Source organism: Vidua chalybeata, chromosome 11 (genome assembly GCF_026979565.1).
Source record: "Vidua chalybeata isolate OUT-0048 chromosome 11, bVidCha1 merged haplotype, whole genome shotgun sequence".
Classification (NCBI taxonomy): Eukaryota; Metazoa; Chordata; class Aves; order Passeriformes; family Viduidae; genus Vidua; species Vidua chalybeata.
In genome coordinates this window covers 14,884,525-14,897,473 of record NC_071540.1, presented here as the reverse complement: position 1 = coordinate 14,897,473, position 12,949 = coordinate 14,884,525, and the positions used below count along the sequence as shown (strand labels likewise).

Here is a 12,949-nt window from a genome sequence, read left to right as displayed (position 1 = left end):
GCAGGGCCGGGATTTGTACTCAATGATCCTGCCATAGGTGTGAGCATCTAATGCCTGTGGAGTCTGTGTGCTGTGTAAAATGGATGAGATAATGTGTCCTGAGCTCACCTGGCAGTCACCACCTTCATTCAGGTAGAAGAGCCCTGACTGTTTTCATGGCAGTTTGGGGTCTCTTTTGAAGCTCTCCTGGAACTGAGAACCTTCCTTTGTGCCTTTGTCACTAAGGTTGTATTGGGCAGAACAATCTAAAGCGCAACTCCTTCTCTATGAGAAGAAAGAAGCACAAAACATCCCAGGATGATCCCAGTGAAGGAACGAGGGAGCCGAGACTGCTGGGTGAGAAGGAGACATGACCGCAGAGCAGTGCGGAGAGGTGAAAGGGGCCTCTCGTGGGCTGGCTGCAGCCTGAAGCTGCCTGCGCAGGCAGAGCGGGACGGTGACCACAGGAGCGCCCGTCTGGGCGAAGCGAATTCCAGCCGCGAAGCCTGGATTCCCCCGTGCCATCCCTGTGTGTTTCGTGCAGATGTTGTGCACTGGGGACCGGGGCCGGCCGGGGGCTCGGTGTCCCCCGTGTGCTGCGGCTGCCCCGGCACAACCGGCGGTGCCGAGGGAGCAGCGCCGGGGCCCTCGGGGCCGGGCCCGCCCATCCCGGCGGAAGCGGCGGTTGCCGGGGAGCGGCGGGGCCGGGCCGGGCCCTCGGCTGCCGGCGGGCGGGCCCAGCCCAGCCCGGCCCGGCCGGGAGCGCTTCTCCGCGGCCTCCCTCGGTGAGTCCTCTCGGGGCAGCCGCACAGGCCCCTGCCCGGCCCGGGGCCGCCCGCCGGGGCTCGGGAGCGGCGCAGGCCGGGGACGGCGGGGAGCCGGGCCGGGGGCAGCGCCCGGGGGAGGCTGCGGGCCCCCGGCACCCCGGGACTGCGCTGCTGGCAGCGCCTCCCGAGCCCCGGCGAAGGGAGCCAGGGGGTCCCCCGGTGGTGTCCGGTGCCCCAGCGGGGTCCGCGGTCGCTCCGCGCGGGGCCGGCTCTCAGCACGTGTCCCCAGGCGGGGCCGGTGCTCATCTCCCGTGCCAGCCCGGCCGAAGGAGTTGGGGGCTGCCACACAAGCTCCAGCCTCAGCACGGGGCTCGTCCTTGCATCCGAGAGGAATCCCACGCGTTGAGGTGGGGCCTCCGCGTCCTCACCTGTCCTTCCCTCCAGAGAGAGGACTGGGCTGCAGCTCCGTAGTACCCGCAGCACTCTCTGCCCACCTGCCAGTGCCGAGCACGGCCCTCGTTCAGCTCCCGCTCCAGCCGCTGCAGGAAATGCGTCTGACTCCCTGCGCAGACTGTCCAAGCTGGCTTTATTCCTAAAGAGCTCTTGGTAGACACCAGCTCCCAGAAATGGAAATGCGAGTATGGCACCTGGCTGTACCTGTCCCTTTGTTTTCAAAGAGACAAAAGGAAAAATGGGTCTTTGAGACTGGGAGATGGGGAAGATCTGGTGAGACCTGGGGAAATCTGCATGGAAAATAGTATTAAAAGGAGAATATTTATCTGTCTCATAGTAGTTAGCAAGGAGAAGGCTTAGGCAGGGAAAAAAACCACTGGGTAGATCCACAGCACACCGATCTCTGGTCCCAACTCCCAATTTTTTGAGAGGAATGGTCACAGATCTATTGGTGCAGTTCTAGTGCAGCCCGCGGGCGTGGAAGTTATCCTGATGTGACTTTTCATTTCAGCTAAAACTGTTGAGGAAGGAATCAAACATGCAAGACCAGCTGCACGGAGATTAGCCCTTTGATTTGCTGCAGATGACTTGCTCTGCTTATCACAGCTTATCACAACCGTGGGATGTTTTTTCCCATGCTTTTTGCAGAGATTGGCTCATGAAGGCAAGAAGCTGGGCTGGCATCAGCTCTGTGTGTGGTAGCAGCTTCCTGGCCAGGGACCCAGGCACAGTGAAAATGTCATCTGTGAAAAAGAGGGAATGCTTCAAAGTCAGATGCCGAGGCTCAAGGCTGTGAAATGCACCTGCCTGAGGCTTGTTTGTTCCCATGTTTTGCAGTTACTTTAACTACGATGTCAAAAACAAGCCACAAAAGGAAGCTGTGGTTCTTACAGGCTCTGAAAAGGCTCAGTTTACCAGGGGGATAAGCAGCATTTTTACCACTTGGTCAAGCTGCAGCAAAGGGCACAGAGTCGAGTTAATGGTTATTAAACTTGCAGACACTCTGAGAGAGAGAGAACTGGAACCTGCATTGCTTGGCTCCTAGGCCAGCATAAAGCCACGGTTCTGGTGGAGGGAGCAGCACACTGGGCTGAATGAGCAGTGTTGAAGTTATTGGGTTACTCCAGCAACTGCTCCGTGCCTCCTGTAGCTGTGCAGGGTGCCTGGGAGCTGTGACTCTTCCCTAGAGAGTCCACAGGCTGGTGGGGGGCAGGAACAGAGAGCAGTGGCACACGTACATCTGTTTGCCTGGCTTACTCAGCCTGCTTCTGCAGAGTGTGCCTGAATCTCACAGCCTGTGAATGCATAAATGGTGTGTGTCTGCGGGCAGCAGGTTGGGTACTGCACTGTTGATGTTTAGGTTTCTGATGTGGTGGTAAAGCAGATGCTTTCCTGGGTGCAGGAAAGCCCCCAAGAGGGCTGACCCTGTTCCCTCATCCCTCTCCTCTGTGTTCATATGTGCTCCTGCTGTGTTTCCCTGGTGCTTGCTCCAGTGCTTCTCCTATCCCCCTGTGGATGTAAAAGTCACATTCCTTTTGGACAAAAGCTTACATGGGCAGAAAACAAACCCAGTGAAAGAAGTGACTTGTTTGATGCAGGGGCAGTGAGTGGAATTGGCTCAGCATGGTCCTGTTGGTGCGGCAAAGCTGTCCCAAGAAATGAAGCAGGTGGGAGTCAGCAGAGGTCATACAGTCCCTCTTGGCAGGAGTGAGCCATGAGGGTCTCTCACTCGTGTCCCCCAGCTGGGTCTGTGGTCAGCAGGAGCAGAGCAGCAGCTGGAGAGGTCTGTGCCAGTGGCTGGGGCACTGCTGCTGGGGGCTTGTGTCCCTGTAGGTCCCTACATGGACAAGATGCTCCCTATTGTAATGAATTGTCTGATCTTGCAAGATCCCATGCCAGAGGTGATGTGACTTGCAAATCAGGGAGTGGGTGTCATTTGCAAATTCCCTGCAGCAGGGCAGGGTGCAGTTGGGATGTGAAGGTATAAAACGAGCCTTCATCCCCCGCCTCCCATCAGCTTGCCTTTCCTCCTCCAGTCCCCCGCAATAATTGTCTGCTCTGTTACAGGTCTTGATTTCAGCCTGTCATTTTGCGTGTAAATCTCTGGGTTGGGACTCGAGTTCAGATCAAGATCAGATGTGCATTTCAAAGCCAGTAGCCGTTCTGGAGTGATCTCATGGTGAACACTGCTTTTTTTTTTTTTTTTTTTTTTTCTTTCCTCTAGAATAAGAGAGGCTGTTCTGGCTTAGTTGATCCATTATCGAGGAGATTAAATAATACCAAGCCAGCATCCTTTTATCTCTGGCTGAGAGTCTGTGCCTGCTTTTCAGAAATAGCTTTTCCAGAGCAGCTGGGTAGAGGCTGCACATGCATGCTGGTGTGCAGCAGTCAGCACTGCTTGCATTGCCTCTGCCACTGTGTCCAGGAGATGAATAACAACATTTTGCTAATGGGTCTCATGTCAACAGGGGTGATTTAGCAAGGAAGACTGCAGTGCATTAGTTGCTATGAGCCAGATTCACTCAGCCTTGCACTGATCGTTTATTGGTTTATAAATTAAACTGCAGATGCTGCGTCCCGTCAGTGCTGGCATGCTGAGGATCCTGAAAGGGATTCTTCCCATCGAGTTGTCTCAGAAATGTTTAAATTACTGCCTCAGGAGTCAGGGAGTGCAGGTTGTAGCCCCAGCTCTTACAGCAGTGACTCCAGCCAAGCTGCCCTGGCGCCTGTCAAAATTGTGGTGTGACTCTGACGAGGCTCTTGTGGCATCTGCTGAGAGCTCATCAGTAGCTGCTGCTGTGGCATCCTGCATGCTCATGTTCTGAGTGGGTTTGTTGTAGGTATAAAAATTCTATCCAGGAGATCTTGGTGAACAGTGTAGGGAAATTGATGCTGGCTGCTCCTGTCCCTTCCTGGTGGAAGGGTCTGTGCTTCTGTCATGGAGAGAAGAGAAGCAACAGGGACCTGTGTGGGCCAGGGCAGGGGTTTGTGGTTCTGTGCTGCTTTGAAAAGTACTTCAGAAATGAAAACATGTTCTTCTAAGCAAGTAACTCTGTTCTCCCCAAGACCTTAGAAACCATCTGGGCTCTTCCCCAGAAATCTAGTCTCTGCCCCACATGGTCCTGGAAGGAGATGTTTTGTCTTTTTGTAAAGTGTTTGTCCTTCTGAGGGTCAGCCCCAGCCTGCTCAGGGGTGGTGACAGCACAGGTGTGTTCTCAGGGAGGATATGGTATGGCCATGTGGGGCAGGACCTTCAGCTTCCTCTGGACAAATTGTGTTTGAACCACAGGAACCATTTAGAGGGAGCCCAGGGTACAGGATAGTTCAAATCTCAGGATAAAACCTGTCAGATGATGGCCAGTGCTCTCATGTTTCCTGGTCACTCTTTCTGTGTCTGCATTCAATGTTTCCAGATGGGAGAACAAAGCCACGAAGGATTTTTTGTACTGAAGATACCAATATTACAGCAACTGTGGGCATTTTCAGCACTGGTTAAAACACTGACCCACAGAGGGACAGGGCTGCTGGACCCTTCACCTGCAGAGAGTCCAGTTTGGGGTGGTTTCTACCTGCAAGACATCTCTGGAGCTGGGGGTGAGGTGTCAAATGAAAATCAGAAATTCCACTATATGTATGTATATTAAATGTAGCTTTTCAGTGGCTCAGTGAGCCCTGTTCATTTCTGTTCTCAGTGGTGGTTGATTTCTGTGGCAGAGGCAGAGCAACGTGTGGCAGGATGTGTGAAGGGCCATCCAGGATTTCTGGACCCATTCCTCCAGACCCAGCGCTCTTTCCAGAGTATTACAAACGCCCCGTCTCAGGTGAGTCCTTGATGCTTGGTACAGGTTTGGGGGTTTGTGCTTTGGCCTGACACAGCTTGATGTCCTTATCCCTTGCTGTCCTCGGCAGTCTCTGTTCACACTGATGAAGGTGCTTCTGGTGGTGATCCTAAAGTAGTCTGTACAGCTGGTTGAAAGATGGGAAAGCATAAGGCAGAGGTGAAGAGGGGGTCATCACGTTGTTTGTGGGCTGTGGGTGCAGAAAACTGAGGTAAGATCATTTCCTGACAAAGTTCTCCTTTTTCTTTCCCTGCAGCTCTAGGGAGGCTGGAAGGAAATGCTCAGAAGCTGTATTTAACCTCCCTGGACCCGGTTCCCAACCCCTACCCTGCTTTGGGCAGTGCCCGCCAGGCCCAGCCAGCCCCTCGCATTCGCCCCAGTGGAAAGGACTTCCTGGAGAGGGGACAGAAAGGGACACTCAGCCTCTTACTGCAGCTCCAAGGGCTCTCCCTTGACGAGGGAATGCCAGTTAAGAGTGAGTACAGCCAAGTCACTGCTGGCTTCAGCTGCCTTTGGGGCCAGGGATGAAGCATCGGGGATTTGGGGTGGATTCCCAGGATCTGCTGCCTGAGGAGAGCTTGAGCTTCACAGGGCTGGTCACCCCATCTGCAGCTTTTGGCCTGGCAGTGGAGTCACCTGTGCTGGAGCCAGTGATGTTTTGGCTTCAGTCTCAGGTTTAAAATGGGAAGAGGGACTTGAAAAAAGGTGCAAAAATATGGACTTCTTTATAGTCAAACTTCTATATGAATCAAACAAAACCTTGATGTACTGAGGATATTTAATGTGGCGAGTTCCTAGTTGGTGAAGCCTGGCAGGATTTGGGAAGGGTGCCTGTGTATGTGGATGTGAGACATCTTTGCAAAAGATGTTCCCTTCTGCAGGGTAGGGATGTCACCCAGAATACATTCAGAGGTCCAGGAAGGAGATAAGGTTGAGCCCTGTGTGTCATTTTAATTTATTTCATGTGCTGGCATTGCCCTGAGCTGGTGCCAGTGTGGTAGATGCCACAAATGCTGTGCCCAAACAGGGAGGGGAATGGATGAGCATCTGGTTATGTCAGCTGAGATATTTCCTGCCTTGGGGAGCCCAAGGAAGGACATTTTTTTATTCAAAACCAAAATAAAACAGACCCCTAATCCATAATCTTGGTTGTGTCCACTTGAATGTGGAACAATGGCTGGCACTGAAACCAGGAACAGGGCAAGTTCAAGGCTCTGCAGCCCTCTCTACTTCAGAAACACCATGTGAGCTGAACTGGGAACTGGCCTTGCTCTTGAGAGGATGCTGGCATGGCTTGTCTGGCATAGTCCATACTGGGACAAGAGGAGAACAAGGGAGTCTGTGAACACCAGCAGTGTGCACTGACCTGTTCTGATGCTCATCTGGGCACGGTGGGATCCTCTGGCAGAAGAGTCAGTCTGGGAGTGTGTATCTAACAGGGGCAGGATGCAGAAATGGTCTAGTCTGCAGGAGAGGGAAGAACTTGCTGGTTCTCTTGGCTGCATCTTTGGCAGTGTCTTTGGAAGGTATCTGTGGCTGCATCCCCTGGCAGTGTCTGGGAGGTGAAGGTGTGTCTCCCCTTGCTGAGCAGGGAAAGAGGCCAAGGACTACGAGAAGGAAAATGTGAGGCGGATAAAGGAGATTCAGAAGAAGTGCAAAGAGAAGGAGCGAGCCCAAGAGCGCAGCCAGCCCAAGCCTGTGAAAGCTCTGTGGAAATCCCAGAAATACGAAAATGTGGAGTCAAAGGTGAAGGCCAAGCTGCAGGTTGGTATCTGTGGAGGAGCTCCTGAACTCTCCAGGCTTGGGGTGTGGCTCAGCCACGAGTGGGATGATGGAGACAGGGGAGTCCTGGAGCCTGCAGGATCTGGGGGCATCTCAGTGCTGAAGCACAATGGGCAGATGTGGCAGTGGGGCTGTGAGTGAGAGCGTGTGGTTTGGCTCCAGTGGGTGATTGCTGCCATAATCCCTGTCCTGCTTCCCCCTCGTAGCAGGGGGTGCTCCCATCTGGCTTTTCAGCTTCCCCACGTTTGGGGAAGCACTTCTCTGGGGTTTGTGCCAAACGGCTGTGGTGTTCACCCCACTGATTGTGGTTCTCAGAGGTAGATCTGCAAGCTGCAGTGAGCCTCAGTCCAACTGTTCCCACCCTCTGGATACACAGTGGGTGGTGTGTTCCATGTATTCTTCCCCAGGTGATTGTCCTGGTGAATAACCACTGCTGGGGGGGGCACACAGATATCTCCAGGCAGTCAGGGTTGAGGCCTCATAGATCAGCACAGCCTGTGAGGGTGCTGAGTTGGAGCCTTTAAGTTTTTCCTCATCTCTGCATTGCTTCCCTTTCATCTGTGGCCAGCTTTTGATGCTAAAATGATGTGTATTGATAACTGTAAAAATTGGCAAGATGATTCCCAAGCCAGTGGTTCCAAATGCTGTGTCCCTTCTTCCTGGTGTGTCACCAACCTCTTTGGTATCTGTGACCCTTCCATACATGGGAGCAAACCCACGAGCACTTCAAGAACACAAGCCTACGCTCTTGTTTGACAAATCCTCTGGGTTAGAGGAAGATTGAGCTCATTTCTTCCTTTGTTTTGGGGAAAGGGGGTGGTCTCTGCGCAGGCAGGCTCTGCGTGGTGCGTTACTTGTGCTCTGTGTATTCCTCCAGAGAGGCCCTGGCACTGACTCATGATGCTTTAACTGTTGCTGTGGCTCTCCTGGAGCTGAGGTGTTCCCTGTGAAGGATCTCCATCTTCTGTGCTACTGCTGCTCAGAGTTTCAGTTGATTCTGCTGGATCTTGATGACTAATGTTTTTTCTCTGTCATCTGTCTCTGAGGCTGTTAGCTGTAGCAGTTGTCTTGGAAAGGGTTCTGGCAGTCCCAGTGCTCCCGTGGAGGGAGATGGGGCAAGCTGTGCTCTGTGCTCCTGAGGTCACAGACTCAAACAACTTTGAGCGAACTGTGCTAGGTAAAGGCAATTCTCATTAACATACCAGAGAGATCCTGATCTCCTGTTGCAACAAGACTGACCATCTTTGGAGCATGAACAGTCTGGGCAGTGCTGAGGGCATCCTGCTCCTCACACCAAACCCACCAATGTGGCTGCCCAGTCCCACCATCTGTCTGCAGCTCTGCCCAGCTGAATGGGCCAGGCAAGAAGAAATCTTCCCCAGGGAGCTGCAGTTCAGCTGAGACCTTGGGTGTTTGTAAAGATCTAGGGGTGGCTCTGTGCAGTTCCCATCACTCCCAAGGCCAGAGCAGTGCCCCAGCTGCATTTTTCATAAGGTCACCCACTTGCCACAGGGTCAACTTTCAGTTTTCAGGGTTTGTTTGCAACAAGACTGTCTGAGATAGTCCCAGACCACCTGATAGACATCAAGTACTGTGAGCCTGTGCCACAGCCTTTGAAGATGCCCTTCAGATGCAATTCCACCAGACTCCTTCGCTCTCTGCTCCTTTTTCTTTCTAGAGTGATATAACCACAGCTTTGAGGTGCTGAGCAGAGCAGCACTTGAGAGCAGCACCTCAGCAGGCAGCTTTGTGCCTACCTGCTTGATCCAAATATGTGGAGAGTTCCCCCCCTGTTTCTGAGCCATTCATTCAGTGGCCAGGCCTGGATCTGTTGCTGTTTGTTGGCCTTTGCTGGCTGACTACAGATTATCTTCCCCAAGAACTTCTGCCAGGCCATGGGAAAGCGTGTGCTGTCGTGTGCCTGCTGGGAACCTGTGGCTGAGCTCGTGGTTGACCACCCAAACTTGGTTGAGAGGGTTTTTCTTTGCTCCAGCCTCCCTCCACTAGTGGATCTTTTCTTGCCTTTCCCAGGAGACCTCCCCACCTCCCAATCCCGAGGCTGTGAATTTCCTGAGGGCGTATTCCCGCTGTGGCTCTGGGATCAGGCCACTGTCCCCAAGGCCTGTCAGAGCAAAAGCAGGAGCAGACCCAGAGGCACAGGGTGCTGAAAGCAAGGTGAGTTACACACTAACTGCATCCATCCCAGGGATTTCTGGCACTGATCCATTGCTCCTGCTTTGAACTCTTCATGTCTTCTTCTAAAGTGTTGAGTCAGACGTGCTGCATGAGTAGGGAGATCTGTAAATACTGTTCCTGGCTGAAGGGAAGGAACAGGGTCTTGGCCACTGGGGTGGTGAGATGGATATTCAGGGACTGTTAATTCTAGCTTCATCCTCACTCATAGTTAAGGAGATCATGAAGTTCCCTGTGAAAATTCCACCTCCTCCTGCCAGCAATCTTAAATCTGCTCTTCCAAGAGCTTTGCAGGAGGTCTTGGGGTTTTGGAGGTCGTTCCCACTGTAATCAAAGGAACTGTGGCTTCTGGATGTTAGATAAAAATTTGGGAAATGAGTGTGTGTTTTAGTAAAGAGAATTAAATCAGCATTAGTAGTTAAACCTTTCAAGTAGTCTGTTTGGGAGGTCCTAAACAGCTCCATGACTCATGTCCTTTTCCCTTGGCAAGTGTGAGATTGTCAGTTTGTTGGTTCCTAAATGCCATGAATGACTTAATTAACCAGGACATGATCTACAAAGGAGGAAGACCAGGGAAATCTTAAATGCAAACACAGCCACCTTCTCCACTGTTTTGTCCAGCAGAGGAGCTGTGGTGGAGGTGCTGTCTCTGGGGAAGTGCCCCAAGGATCAGCAAAGTTCCTGCTCTGCCAGGGGTTCTGTTGCATTTCTTGGCCCTGGTGAGCACCCAGCCTGTTTTTCTTCTGCCCTCCAAATGCACCAGTAGGAGCCATGGGGACTATGTCAAGCCTGGGTTTTTTTCTGTCCTTCTGGCTTTTAAGGCATGTGGTCATCTTGGGTACCTTAAAGAGGCCAGGATTAGGCTTTGCTTTTGGTACCTGCCTCCCCAAACCATGGCCATAGCTCCTGCCTGTCTGTGGCTGCACACTGAGACAGGCTGTGCTGAGTCTCATGCCTATCCTGCTGCCATACAATTCAGTACCTTGTGTGGTGCATTTTTGCTTTTTCCCTCGTGTGGACAGTGGCAGCTGGCTGTGTGCATGTGGCCAGCCTGCCCCTGATGCCTTGCTCTCTCTTTTTCCAGATGCAGGTGGAGGGCAGGAGCGTTGACTTCATCAGGCACAACGCCTGCACTGCCAAGCGGGCCCCGCTGCGCCGCTCCCAGTCCCTGCAGGCGCTGGCCGAGCTGCTGGAGCAGAAGCACCGGGAGCAGGAGGAATACAACGCCAAGCAAAAGGGCCATGTCCCCCAGTAGTATGTGCCCCTCTCTGCTCCACGAGACTGTAACAGCCTTAATGCACCCCTCAGCTTCTGCCTGGAGAGATGGGCTGGGCACAGAGGTGCTCTTGCAATGTGCAGCAGTGCCATTTTCTGTGACCTGGGGAGTAAACGCTGTCCCCTCTGCTTTCTTGGCTTAACCAGCATCCCATGCCCAGTGCGACAGGGCTCAGAGGGAGTTTTGTCTCCTCCTCCCTTGCTTGCTGTTGTACAATGATGCTGATATGGGGAAGCTCTGTGTGCCTTGAGAAATGTGCTCCTGCCCCTTTGTAAGCTTTGTTCCATGTGATGTAGCTTTGGCATGAAGAGGTCTGGTTTTGGAGAGGCAGAGAGCTCACTGCTCTCTGACATCCTGCCTTGGGCCTGGGTTCTGAGAAACATCCAGCTAGTGCTGTGCATTTTGAGGTTCTGCATGGGAAACAGAACCTGTCCTAGGACTGACTGTGGTGCCAGTCCTTTGGCTGTGCTGTCCTCTGCCAGCATCCCTGGCCGTGAGCTGCTGTCTGACTTCATTCTGCCATTGACTCACAGATGGTTTGGCGAGGACACGGTGAGCCAGAAATGAGGAGCAGCAGCCCTTGTCTCCAAGGAGCATGTGTTGGCCTGAGTGCATCTCTCCCAGCAGCCCTTTGTGGATGTGGTGCACATTTGCTGGTCCTCATGTGATTTAAACATAGTATATCCCCAACCATGAGGGTGTGTGCCAGCACGTGGCTCCCTGGGGTCCTCAGCCAGTGGAACCTGGCAGGGTTTGAAGGGTGCATTCCTGGCCTCTGCCTGTGCCAGATGTGCTGATACCTGCTCTCCTTTTCCTCCAGCCTGCTGGAGAGGAAGGAGCTGTGGCGCAAGCAGATGGAGGAGCGGCTGCGAAACCTGCCAGACCCCGACACGCCGCCCGGGCACACCATGATGCCCGAGGGCCAGCGCCTGGAGACCCTTGGCAACCTGAAGCAAAGTAAGAGGGAAAGAAACAGCGAATCCAGCTCAGAAAAACAAACAATCCTAGGCAGGATAAGGGAGAAGAGACACAGGGACGTATTCCTGCCACTTGGAGAGTTGCCTGGATTAAGGCATATATAGGCAGGATGTGAGCTGTGTGCATGGAAAAAGGAATCAATGTCCTGCAGGTTACAGTACTGGCTCTCTGGAGCACACTTGTCCAGTGGACTTGATGTTAGGGTTGCTATTGCTCCTAAAATCTTAGAAAGATTTTGGCTGGAAGGGACCTTCAGAGGTTTCTAGTCCAGTCCTTGGTTCTGAAAGCTGGAGCAGGTCCCTCAGGTCTTCATCCGGCTGAGCTTTCAATAAAAGGATTCCAGGTCCTTGTTCCCTTGATGCCATTGTGTTCATAGCACTAGAAAAAGGGGTGGATTTCTTTGCTTTTCAACTTACACAACTTTTTTTTTTTCTGTTTTTACAGGCCAGGAACAGCTGATAAAGGACCTGGTTCTGCTGCCAATGCGTGGAGACAGCCTCAAGATGCAGAAGAGGAGGGTAGAGCTCGAGAGGAAGCTCTCCCAGATAGACGAGGCAATCAAAATTTTCTCAAGGCCAAAAGTCTTCATCAAATTGGACTCCTGAGCTGGTGGGGCCAGGTGTGCTGTGCTGCTCTGCCTGAACCTCCTTTGTTGCTGGGCAGGAATGGACACCACTTTCTGGGAGGGAAGGAGAGGAAGCCAAGTTCCAGACCCTGGGCCCATGCAGGTGCCGATAACAGTGTCCAGTACGCAGCTGGCATCTCTTGCTCACCTTTCAGTCCACAGAAAAGGGAGGGAGATGCCCTAAAAAAGGCCCTGCTCAGTGGTCTGGGGAACAGTTGTCTCTGCTGCTTGACTTCTCACAGATCAGCTCTCTCCTCTGGATCTGTGGCATCACCTCTTACTTTCCCTTTTTTTCCTACTTCTAGAAACTGGTAGGAGGTCTTTTGTGCTGCTCCCTGTGCTATTCCTTGTTATTCTCCTTCTCCTGAGCTGGACCGTGGTCATGGCTCATCCTGAGCCCCTGAGAGCTGAGGGGACAGCTTGGGGACAAGAAAGGGGCACAGAGCTTCAGTGTTTTCTGCCCAGGAGAGGGCTGAGTTGTCAGGAGGGTCTGGTCGGTTGTCTGTGGGGCAGGAGATACTCCAATAAATCATCATTTCCATTTTGCAGTGTGTGTGCAGCTCCCAGTGGGCCCAGCAGGGCCTAAGGAATGCTGTGGGGCAGCAGAAACCATCAGCATTGGCACAGTGCAGGCAGGGGATGAGCTGTGGCTTTCACAGGGCTGGCTGCTGGGACATGGCGGTGGGACATGGACTGGAGAATGTGCAAAATCCTGCTGGATCTCTGTCCACAGGCTGGCAGGACAGGGCTGGAAGGTGCCATCACATAGGTGAGCTCACTGCTGCCTTACCTTGAGATGCCATGCAGGAACCTGTGCAGACCTTTGCAGGATCTTGCTGCATGATGGCTGGAGGGCTCGGTGCAACTCCTGCTCAGCAGAGGCATGGTGCCACAGCTTGGAACCATATCCAACTGAATCAGGAGAATCTCCAAGGAGGGCCTTGCCCCATCACCTTGCTGGGGCTCTGTCTCCACACAGTGCTGGCCTCAGGGGGAACACTTTTTCCCCTGAAACCCCATCAAGCTTTCCCTTCCTGCAGTTTGGGCTGTTGCTCCG

General features: G+C 53.1%; 1 protein-coding gene across 6 annotated transcripts; it reads left to right on the top strand.

Annotated features, from left to right (window-relative positions):
- The first annotated feature begins 662 nt into the window (after nt 1-662).
- On the top strand, nt 663-12,433 carry ENKD1 (enkurin domain containing 1). Of its 6 annotated transcripts, XM_053952604.1 has the most exons (10): nt 678-764; nt 3,267-3,378; nt 4,613-4,793; nt 4,892-5,020; nt 5,295-5,513; nt 6,630-6,802; nt 8,852-8,995; nt 10,098-10,267; nt 11,110-11,246; nt 11,712-12,433. In XM_053952604.1, exons 2-10 carry the CDS (start codon nt 3,376-3,378, stop codon nt 11,870-11,872), a joined length of 1,317 nt encoding a protein of 438 aa, XP_053808579.1. In that variant the 5' UTR covers nt 678-764; nt 3,267-3,375; the 3' UTR covers nt 11,873-12,433. The 6 variants fall into 6 exon arrangements, with proteins under 6 accessions (XP_053808575.1, XP_053808577.1, XP_053808578.1 ...); XM_053952606.1 differs by lacking the exon at nt 4,613-4,793 and having other exon boundaries at nt 4,914-5,020; XM_053952605.1 differs by lacking the exon at nt 4,613-4,793.
- The last annotated feature ends 516 nt before the right edge of the window (nt 12,434-12,949 follow it).